The sequence below is a fragment of the Gossypium raimondii genome, chromosome 4 (genome assembly GCF_025698545.1).
Source record: "Gossypium raimondii isolate GPD5lz chromosome 4, ASM2569854v1, whole genome shotgun sequence".
In the NCBI taxonomy this organism is placed as follows: domain Eukaryota; kingdom Viridiplantae; phylum Streptophyta; class Magnoliopsida; order Malvales; family Malvaceae; genus Gossypium; species Gossypium raimondii.
The window spans coordinates 11,254,342-11,275,628 of record NC_068568.1 but is presented as its reverse complement, the minus strand read 5'-3'; the positions used below and the strand labels follow the sequence as shown (position 1 = coordinate 11,275,628).

The 21,287-nt window shown below is 37.4% G+C and overlaps 1 protein-coding gene and 1 pseudogene across 1 annotated transcript; one reads left to right on the top strand and one right to left on the bottom strand.

The window, feature by feature from the left end:
• Positions 1-1,840: 1,840 nt before the first annotated feature.
• LOC105779042 (uracil phosphoribosyltransferase-like) lies at positions 1,841-19,659 on the top strand (annotated as a pseudogene).
• Positions 19,660-19,882: 223 nt separating this feature from the next.
• On the bottom strand, positions 19,883-20,942 carry LOC105779043 (uncharacterized). Its single transcript, XM_012602795.1, has 2 exons — positions 20,729-20,942; positions 19,883-19,998 (listed from the first exon to the last, which is right to left on the bottom strand). Exons 1-2 carry the CDS (start codon positions 20,940-20,942, stop codon positions 19,883-19,885), a joined length of 330 nt encoding a protein of 109 aa, XP_012458249.1.
• Between the last annotated feature and the right edge of the window lie 345 nt (positions 20,943-21,287).

Below are 21,287 nucleotides of genomic sequence, written 5' to 3'. Positions count from 1 at the left end.
GACTAAGATGGGAATTTATTGAGGATACACTCTTAAATGCCTAACTTCCTAAGAGGTTAGTTCGCGCCATTATGCGGTGTGTCACTTCTGCTTTTATGCAATTTTTGTGGAATGGGTGCTTCACAAATGAGTAAGACAAAGTGATCCTATTTCCCCATATCTTTTTGTTTTAACAGTGGAGAAGCTTGGTCAGACAATTAATTTGGCAATTACGGAGTCTACATGAAAGCCTGTTCGACTAGGGATGGGAGGGCCTCCTCTTTCATATCTTTTTTTTACGGATGACCTGGTTTTGTTTGGAGAAGCAAGTAAGAAAATTGCTTAGTCCATGAGGTCAGTCTTTTGACAATTCTGTTGTACTCGATTCATAAAATGAATACAGAGAAATCAAAAATCTATTTTTTAGCTATCGCTGATGAATTGGTTAGGGAGATGCTTAGTGAAGATTTGGGTTTTTAAGAGGTGGAGGACTTGGGGATCTACTTGGGAATACCGTTGTTCCATAAAAGAGTCACTAGGAGTACGTTTCAATTTGTTATAAATAAGGTGCAGAAGAGGCTCAATAGGTTTGATGCTAAACTCCTATCTATGGCTGCTAGAGTTACTTTGGCTAAGTTAGTGTTGTTGGCTATCTCAAGTTACTTTATTTAATTGACCATTATTCATTTAGGAGTATATGAAAAGGTTGAACAAATTGTTAGGAACTTTGTTTGGGGTTTTACGAGAGACTATAGGAAAGTGCATTTAGTTAAGTGGGATACATGCTGCTAACCTATGAAGCATGAGAGTTTTGGTTTCAGAAGATTGGTCCCCAAAAATTACTCTTTTCTTATGAAGGTAGATTTTCAGTTCACGACCAATGTGGATGCTCCTTGGGTTTGTCTGCTGCAGTATATGTATAAGGTAATAGACCAATGTCCTAAATCTATTTATCGACCTTGTTGTTCTTATGTATGGCGTTCTTTATCAAATTTTTGGGAACAGTTTAGGCATAATATTTCTTGGAGCATAGGCAATGGGAAAGTTGTGTATTTTCTTGGTAACATTTAGATTCCTGAATTAGGGGCGATTCGTAATCACATGTTGTTCAGCTTGAATATAGAAGATGGTTAATGCAGATGGTTAATGTAGAAATGTCTTGGAATATATAGCAGTATGCCCTCTCCCTTGTGATACGGGGAGGAGGGATAATTATTTTTGGCAACCACATAAAACTGGGAAGTTTTCTGTCAAAGCAACATATAATAGTTTAGTACAGATGGATGATCGAGCAAGGGATAATGTTTGGAGTGGAATTTGGAAGACCAATTTGCCACCAAGAATCAAGCATTTTCTTTGGCTAGTTTTACGCAAGAAGCTCTTAACAAATTTTGAAAGGAATAGGAGGAATATGTCTCCCACAATGGGCTACACCCTGTGCGTGGATAATCAGGAAATAATTATTCATGTTTTGTGTGATTTCACTGTTGCGACTAAGGTATGGAAAAATGTGATATCCTCAAATTCTTTGTCTCACTTCTTTAGTTTAGATCTTTTGGACTAAGTAGTTGTCAATTTGAATAGTGATTTTGGTGGAAATGATGCTCATGTGTGATTTTTTGCTATCTTGTGCTGGTTGCTATGGAAAAATAGGAATAGTTTTATCTTCCAACAAGTAGCAAATAGGCCTGGAGAGATTGTTTGCAGGGTAAATTGATTTGTTTCTAATATCTGCGAGCCATTAAAGAATTCTAGGTCCTTGAGAGTGAAGCAAGGTGGGAGGGTAAAATGGTGTCCATCGAGTCTGGGATGGGTTAAGGTCAATGTTGATGGGTTTTCAACCATGAACAGACAATGATTGATGGTTGGTGGAGTGGTGCACGACTTCGCGGGGAATTGGTTGGAAAGTTTCAGGAAATACATCGGAAGGGGCTTTGCTCTTAAGTTTGAGTTATGGGCTATTTTAGTTGGACTTGAAGTTGCTCGATTAAGGAGCTATAGTAAGGTTATTGTTGAAAGTGACTCTTTGGATGCAATTGAGATGATATTGGGAAATTCTGTGAATATTCCGTCAATGACAATTATCCGAAGGATTAATGAGTTCAGAAGAAAGTTACAATAAGTCAAGCTACAAGAATATGGTAATAGATTGGTTTGGTAAATCAGGCTCAATTAATAACGTTGAATTTACTCTTTTTTTAGTTCCATAGCTTTCCTGTTAGGAAATTATTGTTAGAAGATAAACTTGGTGCATCGAATGTAAGATTTATTTGATTTAAAGGCAGTTGGTTGCCTTCTTCCATTATTAAAAAAAAGTAAAAATTTTGTGAAATGCAATTGATAATAAAGCGGAGTTTCTTATTGTTTCTTTAGTATTCCCTTTATTGTTTCTTTTTTAAAGCATTCTTTTACAACTCATTGGTGGTTACGGACGTGGCATTGGGTTTTGTTACAGTAGATTCTCATGTGGGCATCCAAAAAACCCTATTATAGGGTTTAAAGGGGCAATTTACCATTAAAAGCCTATTTTTTTTTAAAATTTACCGAAATGGACCCAGTATTTTATTATTTACCGGAATGGGCCCTTTTCCCCCAAATCGCGTCTACGTCAGCGCGAAGTCATAGGTCGTGTCAGCAAATCGCGTCCACGTCAGCACGTTTTGTTGACATGGACACAAATCGCGTCCATGTAAGCGTGATTTGTTGCCACGTCAGCAAAGCGCGCTGACATGGACGCAATTTGTTGCCACATAGCGCGCCCCTGGGGACACAATTTCCCCGCACATGAACAGTGCAACGGTCATTTTTTTGACCGTTGCCCCTCCAACGGTAAACAAAAAATCTATAAATACCTCCCAATCTTTATTTTTTTCACAAACTAATCCTCTCTCAAATTTCCTTTCAATTTGCTCTTAATTTGCTCTCAAATTCCTTCCAAATTTCTCTCAAATTCATATTTAATCTCAATTTTCTCTCAATTTCCTCTTAAATTTCTCTTAAATCCATATTTTAAAATAATTTTTAAAAAATATGTTTTTTAAATTTTTTTTAAATTGTAAAAATTTGTCTTTATTATTAAATCAATGGCCGGAGAACTAACTCGTCTTGATAATCAGCACATATCCGTCGAACAAATGAAAATGGTAAGTGTTAAATTTAATTTTTAAATATTATTTAAGATTTTTTTATTTATGCATTTTTAGATAATTATTAATTTATTATTTGTTATAAAAGTCTGTAGATCAGATATTGGAATGCTATATCCGGAATATGCATGCTCCTTCATCACCGTTGGTAGAGAACTACCTGTGGGAAGCGGGTTTTTGGCACGTGGCGACGGTAGGCCGGGGATGCAAGTTGGACCCGAAACTTATCAGTGTGTTGATCGAGAGGTGGAGACCCGAGACGCACACATTCCATCTTCCATGTGGAGAGTGCACTATTACTTTGAAAGATGTCAGTCTGCAATTCGGATTACTGGTGGACGGGAAGCCAGTCACCGGGTCTGTTCAATCTGGCGATTGGGGAGCAGTGTGCTACGAGCTTTTAGGCGCTATTCAAGAGAAAATTAACGGAGGTCGGATCGAGATGGGCTGGTTATAAGACACATTCCCAGATCCAGATGATGATTCAAGCGAAGTAGAAAGAATCTGATATGCTCGGGCATACATTCTTTAGATAATTAAAGGTTATCTGATGCCGGACTTGTCACAGAGCCGCGTACATCTAAGATGGCTGCTGAAACTCGTTGATTTTAGAGCAGCTGGTGAATTGAGTTGGGGGTCTTCCGTCTTGGCAACATTATATCGGGAGATGTGTGGGGCGACGCGACCGAGTAAAGAAAAAATCGGAGGTTGCCTGTCACTACTGCAGTCATGGGCACGGTTTCGCTTTCTATTCTACGTCATCGAGTGGACCACCCATATATATTCCCACTCATAACGAGGTAAATTTTATATTAGATTTTACAATTATTATGTAGATTTTTAAAAATAATAGTATGCTAAAATTTTATTTAATTAGGTGGAACCATTCGGCAAGTCATGCTCGATTACCTACCTCTCTTGAAGATATACGGCTTCTATTAGACCAACAGTCGGAAGCACATGTAAGTATTAAATAAAATTGATATTTCCATCATTCGCTAGTCGATTGGTATTTAGTATTTAGTATTTAGTATTTAGTATTATGTATATAACTTATATTTCTATCATGTTCATATAGTTTCAATGGACACCATACGAGGATCCGACAATTCGGGTAGTAATTCCGGATGAGTTCTTACAAAATCCAAACGCTTGGTACGCGAAAGTCACGTTGATCAGCTACGAGACCGTGGAGATGCACCAGTCAGACAGAGTGTTACGGCAATTTGGATGTAGACAACCGATTCTTGTGGCACCTGAGGTGTTTGATGATCAGCACAAAATCGACCTACAGCAACTGCATACGGATTGGCTGAGATTCTAGTCCAACTACATCGAAATGTGGGAAGATCGATATGAGTATATACCTACTATGGAACCGATCATCGTTCCGGAGTTAGCGTGTATGTCGGAATACATGCCATGGTTTAGGATCCATGGCAAGTCGTATTTACTGTCGGCAAAGGAGAAGCAGTGGCAATTACATGTCCAAAAGGAAAGACGCGGGCCTTTAAATCCAAGACCAAAGGACGATGATGTTAGCCTATCAACGAGGCCCAGACATTCACCTGGCCCATCATTAGCGGCCATTCAATCATCAGGCCCAACGAGAGCACCGACATAGTCACTCGACCCAGCAGTTCAAACGACGATACCCACGGCACAGCCTTTTCAGATGATGTCAGGTGTGTTTCCTTGCCCTTTTATGTATCCTAACCCTTATATGTTTCCTTTTCCGAGTCCTATAGCAGATTGGATCCAATGGCCCGATTCAGCTCCATTTCCTGTTATGTCGAGTGGACCGCCGATGTATAGGCCAGCGGGGTACGAGGGATCGCAAGAGGGGCAGTCGGGGAGCTTTTCTTTTTAAAAATCCCCACCACCGTATGGGTTTCAAACACCGCCGTCGTTGGTGATGCAAACACCTCCACATTCACTATTCTATCAAGGTGGTTCATCGTCCGAACTTCGACAACCAAATGCCCTACCGAAGGAACCAAAATCCGTGTCGGAGGAACCACAACCGCCGCCGGAAGCTGGCCAAAGGAGGAATCTAGCGCGTAACCGTCGACGGCCGCCATGTGGCACTGAATTCGGCAGGAACAGAGATTTATTTGTATTTTAATATATTTGTACAAACATTTTGAATATTTTGATATTATTTGATGTAATAAAATAGAAATTTTTTTGAGTTATTACTTAAAAACCCTAAACTAATTTATTAAAAATTTATAAATTTATAAATTATAATTAAATGCATAATTTAATTGACAAATCCTAAACCCTAAACCCTAACCTTTAACTTAAAACCCTAAACCCTTGACTTAAAACCCTAAACCCTTGACTTAAAAACCCTAAACCCATAACTTAACTTAAAAACTCTTTAACCCTAAACCTTAAACCCTAACCCTTAACTTAAAACCCCTAAACCCTTAACTTAAAAACCCTAACCCTAACCATAACCCTTGACTGGTACTAACAATTAATAATTTGATATAATTTGATAATTTTACTGACAATTAATACAACTATCAATTAATAATTGAAAAAAATATAATTTGTTTACAATTACATTCAACTATTGCTATTAGGGCATGATCGACTTGTATGATCTGGATTCCTACACCATCCGCACAACTTTTGTTGACTGGCTGTTTCTCGGATATCCATACTGTTACGTATTCTAGTCAAGCATGGTCGACCATTTGGTTTGCGACGCAATTCTCTATCCAGTAACAGCTTAAAAGGAGCAAGAGATATGGGCGGGCACTTACGTTCATCTGAGACCGGTGGGAAAACGTGTCTCCAGACGTTGTACATGTTTTCTAATTTATACATTTCGTCCACATAGCTCATCAGATCCAGACGGAGATTCTAACAAGCTGCAATAACATGAGCGCATGGATAACAAAATGCATCAAACATCCCACAGTAGTAAGTCATATTTCGTAAGTGTACACGATATTGCCCGCCAACAACACCTTGGTACGGTCTGTCAAACTCTGTCACGCGAAACCATAAATTGTCACGATCGTGACACACTGTCTGCATGGTGTTCGCTCGTGCCTTGGCCTTGTTAATTTCTTGTACTACCTTACTGCAGCAGACATGGCCTCCCTGCATCTTGCCTGCATAACTCGCTGCTCGCTTTGGAAATAGCGCCGTCAAATGAAAAAATGTCTCTTGCACAACCGATGTTATCGGTAGATGGCATGTTCCTTTTAGAACAGAATTTATGCATTCAGCCAGGTTTGAGGTTATATGACCATATCGTAGGCCGCCGTCGTATGCTTGTGCCCACCATTTGAAACGTATGTTACAAAGGTAGTCCGCCTCTTCTCTGTTAATTGAACGTAAAATTGCCAACATCTCGTGAAAATGGTCTTTATTTATTTCATACCCTGCCAAAATAAGTTCATAGCGAATATTACATACCACTTCTTCATTTACAACTAATTCAAATTGACAAACGAAATAACACAGATAGAGACTAAATACCCATGTTGGTCACTTGTCGACGTTCGCTCTTAGATGGATATTACCTGTAGTAGTTTGAAGCAACGTGCCTTAGGCAGTATCGATGGTGTGTGCGCTGCCATAAGCTTCCCTGTCGATCAAATGCAGCTAGTATACCTATACCTCGATCTGAAATAACACAGATATCAGGTTGGGGCACACATGCCTCCTTAACCTAGAGAGAAAGAAATCCCAGTCATCAGACGACTCCCCCAATGTTATTGCAAACGCAATTGGAAGATTCTCCCATCGCCATCTTGTGTCACTGCAAGCAATAGCCGATGAGTATACCTACCAAACATAAAGGTACCGTCAATTTGTACCAATGGCTTGCAGTATGGAAATGCGTCTCGGTATTGCTTAAAGGTCCAAAACAGGCGTTTGAACACTTGGCATCCACGTAGCAATTGGCCGTTGTAGTACGCATGTTCCGTTTCAAGGTCTGTGATGGCACTTGGGACGTATCTCTCTAGCACTTGACACCACTGTCATATTTCATTATATGAAGCGTCCCACCCAGTATGCATCTTCTCCAACGTCTTCTGCTTAGCTATCCAAGCCTTGCGGTAAGAGGGCGTGTACCCCATTTGGCTACGAATATTGGCAATTAAGACCAGCACTGAAGTCTTGAGATATGCCTTCACCGTGGGTAGTATCAAGCTAGCTAACATAACTGAATCCATCTTGGGATGATCTTGTGAAACACCTATAAACGGAGTACATTAAATAATCCAACATTACATAATAACAGTATTATTTAAAAACCGTCAATACTGTACCTGCAGCACATGTATGTGGACCTTTGTACTTTTTAATCTCCCACAACCCTGTCCTTTTCCTTAACAAGGCGTAGATTTTCCATGAACATGTGTCTTCTTGCACCGCACACTTCGCCTCAAACTTATCAGATTTGGATTTAACGACAAGGTAGTTAACACCGTTTTAGATGCTATGTTGTTTCAAAGCACAAATAAAACTATCCTTGTTGGTAAACTGATTACCAACTTCAAATTCACCCGAATCTAGCCCCCAAACTTGTACGATCACGCAACCGGTGTGGTAGACCTGGAAACTCCAATGCATCATCTACAGACAGATCGACATTATGCATGTGGGCTGGAGGTGAGTATGCTCTGAATCATGGATTTTCTTCTTAATCTGAACTCCTTTCAGCATCTTCAGGTTCTGTTGGAATAGGCTTCGGTTCAGAAAATAAGCCAACTTCTACACCATCGGGCCCAGGCTCTCGAGGTGGATCCACATCGGAGTCATATTTTAACCCACAATTATCTGCAGCGTACGAGGTCCCCTCACCGGTGAACGTCGTAGGGAGTACATCATCCCTTCTTCTGGGCATTTCATAACGTCCCCAATTTGATGTAGATTTCCAGCCACTAGAACTTGATGTTGTTCTCTAGTACGTATTTCCAGCATTAAACATCGAGCCACTGACGTACATATCCCATCCATCGACAGAGTGTCTTGCAGGGGATGTGCATTCCACACCGCTACCAAACATGGGCTATTATGTGTTTTGTAACCCGCTAACCGAGTGTCGTCCAGGGATCGTGTATACATCTCGAACATCGGTCGTAAGTACATCATTTGGCAATGTAAATTGTACATATAACTCAATATAAGGTGCTCCACTAGCAAGATGAGTCTGCATCATTGCCTCCAAACTACGAGCACCTTTTATGTCGAACGAGTCATATGTCACCGGATCAACAGAAGAACAAAATCGATACGTAATAGACAGAAGTTTCATTGGCGTCGTTCTGAAAATTTTACGCCTAATTCTTTTACGAAGTTCTGTCAAATCTATGTTCTGGTTAAAAATCATTCGCACCGTATTCTCCAACAAAAAAACAAAACCATTCTCGGTGTGGCAAACCTCACCATCATAGTAAATAACAGCACTAATACGTTCACTCAGATTTGAAACTCTAACCTTCTTAGCCTCTCTAAATTGTTTCTGCTGTAACTTATGCATTCTGAGAACATTTTTGCCTCATTTATAGCCTCATTAAACATGCTATCAGAGCAAAAGCACGTCCACGTGGGCGCGATTTCACAAATTCTTCTGATAAAGCATCCTGCTTGAAGCGTTTTTATACTATTTGCTCAGAAATGTCAAGTCGAAATTATTTTTTTCAGGACCTACTGTAACAAAAGCGCGTCCACGAGGGCGCGATTTCACAAATTCTTCTCATAAAGCATACTGTTTAAAGCATTTTTTAAAACTATTTGCTCAAAAACATCAAGTCGAAATTATTTTTTCTAGGACCTACTGTAGCAAAAGCGCATCCACGAGGGCGCGATTTCACAAATTCTTCTCATAAAGCATCCTGCTTGAAGCATTTTTTTAAATTATTTGCTTAGAAATGTCAAGTCGAAATTATTTCTTCCAGGACCTACTGTAGCAAAAGCGCGTCCACGAGGGCGTGATTTCACAAATTCTTCTCATAAAACATCCTGCTTGAAGCGTTTTTTATACTATTTGCTCAGAAACGTCAACTCAAAATTATTTTTGCAGGACCTACTGTAGCAAAAGCGCGTACACGTGGGCGTGACTTCAGAAATTATTCTGATAAAGCATCCTACTTTGATTTTATCTTAAAAACCCATAAACACGAAACATAATCCAATTTTGAATAAATTATAATTAATTTAATTAGGAAACCCTAAACCCTTATTTTTTTACTTTTTCTCTAAAACCCTAAAAATTCTAAAAACCCTAAACCTTAACCCTAAAAACCAAAAACCAAAAAATAGGGAAAACGCGTCCCTAGGGGCGCGCTACGTGGTAGCAAATCGCGTCCGTGTCAGAGCGCTTTGCTAACGTGGCAACAAATCGTGCTTACATGGACGCGATTTGCTGACACGTCCTCTGACTTCGCGCTGACGTGGACGCAATTTGGGGAAAAATGGCCCATTCTTGTAAATAATAAAATATCGGGCCCATTTCAGTAAATTTTAAAAAAAGTGGCTTTTTCTGGTATTTTGCCCGGTTCAAAGTGTTCATCAGTTTTTTCTCTCTTTTTGTTTTTTTAGAACTTAAACAATGTAGTTTCTTTATGTTTTTGTTTATTGTATTTAAATTTAAATTTAAATTTTTCTTTAAGGTCGTTGTGCCTCCACATCCATGAATTAAGCATCGGGTTTTAGTTTTGAGGAATAAGCAAATACTTTGGCCCATTTTCACTAAGTTTTCTTCAAATTTTATTTGAACTTTATATTTTTTTTTAGCTTTTACATATCTGGACCACTGGAAAAATCTCATTTTATTTATTTTTCTTTTCTGATTTCTCTAGTTATTAGGAGATGCTATGGCTACATTAGGGAGGTTACTTATGTACGAAGCTTCAAGGGATTGGTTGGTAAGTTCTTACCTTGTACATATCTTTCTTGAAATTATAGTGGAATTAAGGATGTGTTTTCCTATATGGAACATAAAATATCCTGGCTAACAGCCTACTGTTGCAGGGGACATTCAATCACCAATGGCTATTACTTTAGTTGAATTTATTGATCTAAAGGAACCTATAGTGGTTAGTTTCCACTTTTAACATTTAAATTATATATTTCTTTGAATTTTTTCAGTTAGTAACTAATACTTGTTTTTTTGGGGTTTCTTAGATTGTTACAATACTGAGAGCTGGTCTTACTCTAGCTGAACATGCATCATCCGTTTTCCTAGCTACAAAAACATATCATTTAGGTAAAGTTGACATATTATCTTTATAATGTTTTCTTCTGTAACACCCTATACTCGGTTTGATCACCTGCCTCGAACTATAAGGTAGTACAGCTGTTAAACATTATTATCATACAAATATTCATAAATAATCAACAAATCTATTAAAAATATTAGCATAAGTGTGGTGTGATTTACAATCAAAATCAGGTATGAATTAAGCACACGAGACCCTTAAACCAACTCGGAATCATATCAAGACTAAATTGAAACTTTTACAAAAAAAATTAGGTAAAAAGTGTAAATGAGGGTCATATGGTCGTGTGGCCAAATTGTGTGACAAGGCTGAGACTATGTGGTCCTAAGACATGGTCGTGTTGCCTAACCGTGTGATAGACTGATTCCATGTGAACTAATGTGCACCAAAATCAAATAGACCACATGGTCGTGTCAGGTAACCATGTCTGGTACATTGCCATGTGCACCTAAACATGCTTTTAAAACCAAGCCATCACACCTATAATCACTTAGGCCATAATTCATGCAATTACCATCCATTAAACCTACATAAAATACATCAAAACATACCAAATAACATCCAACCTAAGTGCCTAACCAATATGTCATCCTTGGCACCACAATTCAAACATTAAACTTTAACCATTCAAGCATAACAACCTAACACTCCATGCCAATTCAACTATTAAACTAAAATCATTTCCTCATGTTCACATTCATGAAATCAAGTTAACCAAATAACCAAAACTTTTGCACATTTCATAGCTAAGGTAGTATAACGCTAAACAAATTTATACTATCACAAGCCAACAAACAACCATCATAGCTTACAAACTTATACATTAATACATATACCAAATGGCACAAAACTAAACTAAAAACTTATAACATACATTGGCAAACCCTATTTACATGCCACTTATAACTAGGACAAAATAAGTAAATAGCTACCAAAAGAGTTGACAGATAGTGTGATCTCTAAAATCGATCCAATTGACAGCTCAAACCCGACAATCTACAAGGAAGAAAACGAAGCTTATATAAAGCTTAGTAAGTTTGTAAAATTTAAACATCACATATCTTTCATTTAAAGTATACATTTCAATTTAACATATAGCAATGATTCTTGCCATATTTCACATTACCTACCATGCCAAATGGTTAGTAATATACATATCACATTGGAAAAAACACAAGATACTAGTTTCGCATACCATTTCACAACTAATAAGTATTTAGCCCTTCATGCCCTGAATTTAATTTCTAAACAATTCCTTAATTTTTTTTCTAGGGGAACTATAGTAGATTAACTTTGAATACGCATAGAAATAATGCTACACAAGCTGATCATCGGGACATTAACCATTACATAATACTGCTCACACAAGTTGACGAGAATTTGCAACAAATTCTAGATTCCAGTTATCGGTATGGTATCCACCACTGCTACATAGTATCTGAAAATATATCACCAGCATAGAGTGCTTGGAAATTGGAAAACCAATACATAGTACCTAAAAACTGTAATCACCGACATCTAGTGCCTAGAACAGCCTAATGACATGTCATTTGTATCCTTATCATTCACTAAGCTCACATGGGGCTTAACTTGTATTCTATAATGTTTTCATGTTTATAACATTATACCTTGATCAACTTCATTACATATATTACATAGAATAACATGACTCAACTCAAACATATACAATTGTTATACTTACAATTCAAACCTTTCTTTCCACTTTCAAACTTACCACAATTAACCATACTCACCATACACACACACATATATATATACACATATAATTAAAATTCAAACCATCAATAAGCATAACAAATCTAATACGAACTTACATAAACGAAACAACTACAAGCATTATACCTAGAACTACTTGACGATTTTCCTTTTCCTCGATTATCAACCGCTTGATCCATTTCTTTATCTACATATAATAATTTAGCTCAATTAACTAATTCAAATACCTTAAAATATCTATATTCATATATTTGACCCTTTAATGACATTTTACATTATTGCCCTAAACTTTTACCTTTTATTCAATTTAGTCTTTAAAACCGAAACTTTCACATATATCACAATCAAACCAAAAACACTTGTCTGAAATTACCCTTATACATATACAACCCATTATTACTGAAATTTTATAATAACTTCATGCTAAATTTATTATTTTATCATTTTAGTCCCTAAACTTAAAACTAACCAAAACTACTTTACAAAACAGTCCTATTAAACAATCAAGCTTCAAAATTAACCATTTAACTTCAAAAACATCCAAAAATCATCTATGGTAAGTTTCAAAACGTTTAATAGTTTTACAAAATGGTCCCTGGATAGCTAAATTAAGCTACAACGATATTAAAATCATAAAAATTACTAAAAACTGATAAAGAAATCAGTGACATGAAAGGTGTTGAGCTTGGCCTAACTTCTTGAGGTTTATCAATGGTGGTTTCAGGCGGAAAGGATGAAGAAAGTGGAATGAAAAAGGTCATGTGTTTTGTTTTTATGTTTTAATCATTTTTAAATTATTAAACAATATTATATTAACATAATATTACACCAAATTTGTATGGTAACCAGCCATTATATTCCAACATGATCAAATTGCCTTATAAAACCCTCTAAACGTGATTTTATAACCATTAAGCAAATATATACTAATAGCGATTAAGTTTTACACATTTTATGATTTAATTCTTTTCCTTAATTAACAATCGATCACCAAAATTTTTGGACCAAATTTCAATTTACCTATATAACAACTCCATAAATATTTAATAAAAATATTTACAGTTCGGTTTACAAAAACGAGATCTCAATACCTCATTTTTTAAAACCACTCGACTTTAACTAATTATCCAATTAACAAAACTTACCCAATCAAAATTTAATAAAACACTATAATCAACTCATAAATATTAATAAACACTATTTATGAACTTACTCGTCGGGATTATGACCCCAAAATCTCTATTTTCGATGCTGTTGAAAAACATACTGTTACATTTTCTCACTCAACCAACAAAACAAAAGATAGCATAGTTCATGTTTAAAGATATCTTTATTTGGCTTTTGTTTCCTACATGTTACTTAAGACTACCTCTTATCCTACATTTTCTTATATGGCCAACCAGTTTACTTGTTTATGATTATTTATGGCTTTGTGAACGAAGGGATAATTAGAGATGTAAAAACACTTTTGCCGACAGTTTATCTAAATAATAAGAATTTACTTCTCTTTCTATTATGTGGTTCCTACCTCCTGGTATGTTCCCAGTTGAACTGTGGTAATTTAGTTCGGTCAGCCCCATTTCATCCTTTTGATTTGTTGAGTGTAGGTTTAACTGTGTGTGTAATTTGTGCTAATGTGCTCTTGTAGGTTGCCTAAAATGCTTTTTGAAGGATCTCGAGTTTTTGTGGTAGATCCTTTGTTGGCAACAGGTACTAATCTTCATCTTAGAGCTAGAAATCTTGTATCATATCCATCTTAAAGAAATATAAATCTTTTTGGCATTTGTACCTCTTATTTTAGCATTCAATTTGTTGAAGATCAAGCAAATCATTCTTTTTTGTGTTGAAAGTGAAGGTTAGTATTATCATGGTTGCTGTGCCGCACAAGCGTTGTGTTTTAAGTGATCATTTTTCTTAAGACTGAGGTTGATAATGTTGCACTGCTTTTGCTAATTTTCTTGTTAAGAGTTTCAGGTGGCACAATTGTGGCAGCAGTTGACCTCTTAGAGGAACAAGAAGCAAATGAAAGTGGTAAATAATTTGGAAGAATCTTTCTCTTTTCAGTTGAATTTGCACCTCGGAACTTCTTCGGAATATGATCATTAAGTGTTGCATCCCACAGTTTGACCTTAGCTATTTCTATGAAGATTGGGAAAACTCTAGATAAAATGTGTCTATATTTTCCCATCTTCAACTTTGCCAGAAATCATTACTTTCAATATGCATTTTTTATGCCAACTTACTAATATGAATGAAGCTGTTTTATTACAGATATCTGTTGTGGCAGCTCCTCCAGCCCTTCAAAAGCTCAGCGAGAAATTCCCAGGGCAATTAAATGAATCCATATAGTAACTTGTGTATTTACTGGTTTTGTGATTATCAGGCTTCATGTTTATACCGGAATCATTGATCCTATGGTCAATGACAAAGGGTAACCGCTGTCTTATTATAGAACTTGGGCTTATTGTTGGAACATTGGCAGCAAGCATCAACAGATTTGTAAAGCAAAACCAATGAAAAATCGAAGCAAAGGAAAAGAAAAGAAAGCAACAAGAAGGACTTGAATACACAGAAGAAAAATATAACTGAACAACCATATTTTCATTCAAAATTCAAAATGTATTTAAGTTACAAATTGATAAAATGACAGTTACCTAATTTTTTAACTGCCCCAACTAATACATATCTAGTTATAGCTAAAATGATACACAAAAATAGCTGACCAAATTAGCTATTATATCAAAGATCATTCAAACACTAATCCTACTAACTTTCTTACACAAATTTGTAACTAAAGAAGATTACATTAAAACAAAATCAATCAAGCAACTATTGCATTCGGTCAAGCTTCAATGCTACACTTCCAATTGCTTTACTACTGCTGAACTCTACAGTAGCTGGCTGCTGGTTCCATGTTGCATTGCAGTCTAGCTTTCAACACTCCTCCTTGAACTGTATGCAACACATGCCAATTGCACTTCTCAAGGCTTCAAATCGGGTAGCTCCTAAGGGCTTAGTCAACATATCAGCCAATTGAGCCCCTGAGCTGCAGTGAACAAGGCTGACTTCCTTTGTTTACTCAGCTTCTCGAACAAAATGAAGTTTAATCTTAAAGTGCTTAGTTTTGCCATGGAACACAGGATTTTTAGCTATAGCAACTGCTGATTAATTGTCCACCCAAATCTCAGTTGCTTTAGCATGGTTTTCATTAAGGTCTTGAAGGAGTTTTCTGAGCCATATGGCCTGATTGACAGCTGCTAAAGCTGCAGTGTACTCTGCTTCAACTGTGGACTGAGAAATAGTCTGTTGCTTCTTTGAGCTTCAGCAAAATACACTCGATCCAAGTGTGAAGAAGTAGCCAGAGGTACACTTCATGTCATCAAGAGATCCTGCCCAGTCACTATCTGAGTAACCTTCAAGTCTCAGCTCTTTTCCACTTTCAAATATTACACCAAAGTTTGTTGTCCCTTTAATGTATCTAAGGACCCTCTTTGCAGCTTTCAAGTGAGCCTCATTACAGCAGTGCATGAACTTCGATAGCAAACTGACACCAAACATAATATCTGGCCTAGTTGTTGTTAGATACAACAGGCAACCTACTAGGCTTTGATGGTGCCTTTCATCAACCCTTTCTTGGTCACCACTGCTAGTCAGTTTTTCACCTTGAGCCACTGGTGTGCTGACTGTTTTACAGTTCTGCATGCAAAATTTATCAAGAATCTTCAAGGAAAATGTATGTTGGTTGATGAAGATGCCTCGATCAGACTGATGCACTTCCATACCAAGGAAGTAAGTCATGATCCCCAAGTCAGTTATCTCAAACACTTGCTGCATTTGGACTGTGAACTCATCAATGAGCTCATTTTTGCTCCCTGTCACTAGCAGATCATCAACATACAAAGAAACAATCAGCAAAGTCTCACATTCTAACTTCTTTACATAAAGTGTAAGTTCACTAGCACTTTTCTCAAATCTGAGCTTGGACAGGTTGGTGTCAAATCTGTCATACTAGGCCCTTGGTGCCTGCTTCAGGCCATAAAGTGCCTTTCTCAGCCTGTACACTTTGTCTTCATGTCCAGCAACCTTAAATCCATCTGGTTGCTCGATAAAAATCTTCTCTTTGAGAAAGCCATTCAAAAATGCTGATTTCACATCCAATTGGTGAACCTTCCACTGTTTCTGAGTAGCTAAGGCAAATAGAAGCTAGATTGTGTCCAATCTTGCTACTGGAGCAAATGTCTCCAAGAAGTCAACTCCATACTACTGACTGTAGCCCTTCACCACAAGCCTATCCTTGTGCTTGTTCAATGAGCCATTAGCATTGTATTTGGCTCTATACACCCACTTAACACCTATGACCTTCTTGTGTTCTGGTCTGTTCACCAATTCCCATGTCTGATTCTTGTTAATCATCTCCAACTCAGCTCCCATAGATTTCATCCAGTTCCCATCTTTGGCAGCCTCCTTATTGTCAGTAGGTCGATTACAGCAACATTGCACCTTTGGTAAACATCAGCTAAGGTTCTGGTGCCTCTCACTGGTGTATCATCAACAACATCAGCATTTGGTCCTTCTTCTGTAGGTTCAGTAACCAAGTCCAACTGATTTTCTTCAAACTAGCCTGCTTCAGCTCCATTCTAGCTCCATACCCTTTCTTCATCTAACTTCACATCTCTGCTGACTAAAACCTTCTTTGTTGATGGATCATACACCCTATAGCCCTTCTTGTTACTACTATAGCCAACAAAAATTCTTGGAATAGCTCTGCTCTCGATTTTGGTTCTCTTTTCCACTGGAACATGAGCATAGCACACACAACCAAATACTTTCAGGTGTGCTACAACTGGTTTGGCTCCATGCAAAGCCTCAAAAGGAGTTTTATCCTTGACTGCTCGAGTTGGTAACCTGTTGAGCAGGTATACTGAGGTGTTGACTGCCTCAGCCCAATATTGACTTGGAAGCTTGCTTTGAAACAACAGACATCTGGCCATATCAAGCACCATTCTGTTTTTCCTCTCACATACTCCATTTTGCTGAGGAGTATAGACAGTTGTGAGCTGATGATGAATCCTAGCACTTTCACATAGCTTCTAAAATCTTTAGACACATATTCAGAGCCATTATCAGTCCTCAAGGCTCTAATTTTACAGCCAGATTGATTTTCAGCAAATGCTTTGAACTTGTAGGAGGCTTCAAACATTTCTAAATTTTGCCTCAAAAAATAAACCAGACAAAGCCTTGTCAAATCATCTATAAACAAGACAAAATACTTGTTGTCACTGATTGATGTTGTTTTCATAGGACCACAGACATCAGAATGCACCAATTCGAGCCTTTCTTGAGCTCTCCAAGCACTGTCAATAGGAAAAGGCAATCTAGCCTGCTTACCAAGCTGACAAACCTTACACACAGTCCTACCAGCTTCAATTTTAGACATGTCTTCAACCAAATTTAGCCTATGCAACAAATCAAGGGATCTGAAATTAGCATGGCCTAATCTCCTATGCCACAAATCAGTGCTATCAGCAAGGCTGGTGTATGCCTTTCTTTCCACTTGACTTACATCCAACATGAAGCATCTATCAGTCATAGCAACTGTAACTAGCTCCTGACCATGCAAGTCGTGAATAATGCAGCAACCATTTTTAAAGACCAGGGCATAGCCTTTTTCCACTAATTCGCCTACACTAAGTAGATTCTGGTCTAAGTCAGGTACAAAGAGCACATCAGTGATTAGTTTGTTACCTGAACCAGTGCTGACCAACACATTGCCTTTTCCTTTAGCCTCAATTAGCTTTCTATCTCCAATTCTGATCTTCGAGTAGAAGCTTCTGTCTAGGTCCTTAAACAGCATTTCATCAGCTGCCATATGGTGTGAGCAGCCACTGTCTAATAGCCAATCACTGCTGGCTTTTGTTGTGCCAACAAAACAGGATGCTGTAAACACATGCTCCTCCTGAGCTTGCAGATCCTCAGCAGGTCAAGCCTGTTGCTGAGCAGCCTTCTTTGCCTTGCCTTTACACACCTTCTCCACATGACCAAACTATTTGCATTTTCTGTATTGGATGTCTGGCCTATACCAGCAATACTTCTCTGAATGTGTTGTCTTCTTGTAGTGAGCACATGGTGGAAACACCCTTTTTCCTTCATCTCTTCTTGATTTGTCTCTTCTGTTGTGCCAAGGCTTCTTACCTTTCAAATTCGAACTTGAGCCTTCATTGGCTTTTGCCTAGAAAGTAGCTTCAGGAATTTCTTCCTGTCTATTTTCTCTCCTTTGCTCAAGTGCATATAGGGAGTTTATCAGCTCAGACAATAAAATGGCTGATAAGTCCCTCGAGTCCTCAAGTGAAGAGATCTTTGACTCGAATTTCTCAAGGAGAGTTGTAATGGCCTTTTCAACAACTCTGCACTCAGTGAAGTCCACTCCAAGGAGCCTTATGCTATTGACAATGGCCATTATTCTATCTGAGTATTGCTTGATGGTCTCAGACTCTTTCATCCTCAAATTCTCAAAGTCTCTCCTAAGATTGATCACTTGCTGCTGCCTCGTTTTGTCAGTCCCCATGAAATCCTCCTTCAGCTTCTCCCATGCCTGCTTAGGTGAGTCACAGGTCATGATGCGAGTGAAGATCACATCAGAAACTCCATTCTGCAAACAAGCCATAACCTTGTGCTTCTTGGCTCGTTCCTCAGCATGCTGCCTCTTTTGAGCAATGATGGGATTGGCTTTCAATGGAGGTGGTTCAGCATCGTTTTCGATCACACTCCACAGATCATGTGCCTAGAGGTAAGTCTTCATTTTAACTATCCAAATGTGATAGTTTTCTCCAGTGAACACAGGTGGTGGAGGTGGAGTGAAACTCATTCTGCTAGACTGAGTTAAAAGGCTTCAATCTTTTCTCTTTTAAGCTTTGCTTTTGATTTGAAAACAATAAAATAAAAAAGACCCCTCAAAGACTCGGGCTCATGATACCATTTCTTGGAACATTGGCAGCAAGCATCAACAGATTTGCAAAGCAAAACCAATGAAAAATCGAAGCAAAGGAAAAGAAAAGAAAGCAACAAGAAGGACTTGAATACAGGAAGAAAATGTAATCGAACAACCATATTTTCATTCAAAATTCAAAATGTATTTAAGTTACAAATTGATGAAATGATAGTTACCTAATTGTTTAACTGCCCCAACTAATACATATCTAGTTATAGCTAAAATGATACACAAAAATAGCTGACCAATCAGCTATTACATCAAAGATCATTCAAACACTAATCCTACTAACTTTCTTACACAAATTTGTAACTAAACAAGATTACATTAAAACAAAATCAATCAAGCAACTGTTGCATTCGGTCAAGCTTCAATGCTACACTTCCAATTGCTTTGCTGCTGCTGAACTCGATAGTAGCTGGCTGCTGGTTCCATGTTGCATTGCAGTCCAGCTTTCAACACTTATGAATGTTGTGATATGAGAAGTGTAATTTTGGGTGCTTTTAGGATTATCGTTCCTGGACTTGGAGATGTAGGAGATAATGGCTATGGTACATGAGTAGAAATAAAAATAAGGAGAAAACTATCAATCATGTGCAATTTGGATTTGTTGATTCCATCAACTTGTTTAAAAGGCTTGCTAGTTGCTTTCCAAATTTGTTTACTTTTAATAACTTGAAATAGACTATTCTCATCTGGTTTAAAAGAACTAATGCCCAACGTATGATTCTTTTTGGCTTATTAGACATTCCTGGCAATAGCATCACCAGATTATCCAGTTTCTAACGACCACTTGCAATTCCTCCACCACCTACATGATAACCAACATCATCCTTCTCTGCTGATATTGCCACCACTATGATCGAAGTATCTACTGCCATTCTGCCGATACTGAATCCTATATCTTGCAGCCGCCAGACATGGTTAGGCAATCCAAAAGGGAAGCCAAAGCGACCATCAAAAAGTCATGCATAACTTTACACTTTTATGTACAATCCATTGCTCATGTATGAAAGCAGTGTTGAAATAATGTGTTTCAAGAGTTCAAACAAAAGTTTCAATAATAATAATAGTTGATAAAGGTTAAAATATGTCATAGGTCCTTATAATCTTCAAAATTTTAGAATTTAGTCATTGTACTTTTATTTTCATGAATTTAGTTTCTTTATTTTCATATTTCAAAATTTAGATCCAATTATTAATAATATTACTTTTCTTTGTCCAATTTATTTGCGAGACATTTTAAAATTAAAAAATAATTACTAGATGGAAATATAACTAAAAATAGTATTATAATAAACTTCACATTAACAAAATAATTTTAACTATGTTAATAGTTAAATTTAAATTTTGAGATATGAAAATAAAAATTTAAATTCCAAATAAATTTTAATTTTACAAATCAAATCAAATAAATGTAGTTTTGCATTGGATTTTCAAACATGGTTATGAATGAGCAAGGAGGAACAAGCTTTATAATTTACATAACAATAAACTCAAAAAACTGTTAATCTATTTTACAAATAGCTTTTATATATATTTGTTGTGTTCTCCCATTGAAGTCAACCAACGAATCTTCGTTTTTTGTCATTCTAATTACATACGTGATTTGCCTCTTTAACAGCCACCTCCTCCTCCTCCCCCACCGCCACTATCACAACCTCCTCCACCACCACCGCCACCTCCTCCCCAACTGCTATACCCTGCATCACCAGAACCACCAATATCTATGTTTACATGATCTCGGCCAAAGCGATGATGACCAGCAGCAGCACCGCCACCGCCAATATTACTACTCCCTACGGAAGCACATCGACTAAGAGCAGCAAGCAGAAGCGTCATACATAAAAATACAGAGAATATAATAACCGGAATCACCCAAGGTTCCATTGATCTTTTTTTCTTTTCCCTTCTAATGTGTTGATAACGATGAACTCCTTTTATAGGTTATACGGTTGTCGTACGTTAGATTGAATATCATACTTTTCAAACCCCTAAAAGAAGAAGAAAAGAAAAGTCATAAACCGCGTTTGGGTATATCGAAATTGAATGAAGCAATTATTAGGGTATAGATTAGTAACTACGAAACCATATGTTTAAAGGTAAAAGTCAAACATACATAAATATTTTAATTGGTTACATCGGGCTAGGCAATGGGCGGAGCTTTGACTGTTTCTGCCGGAGTAA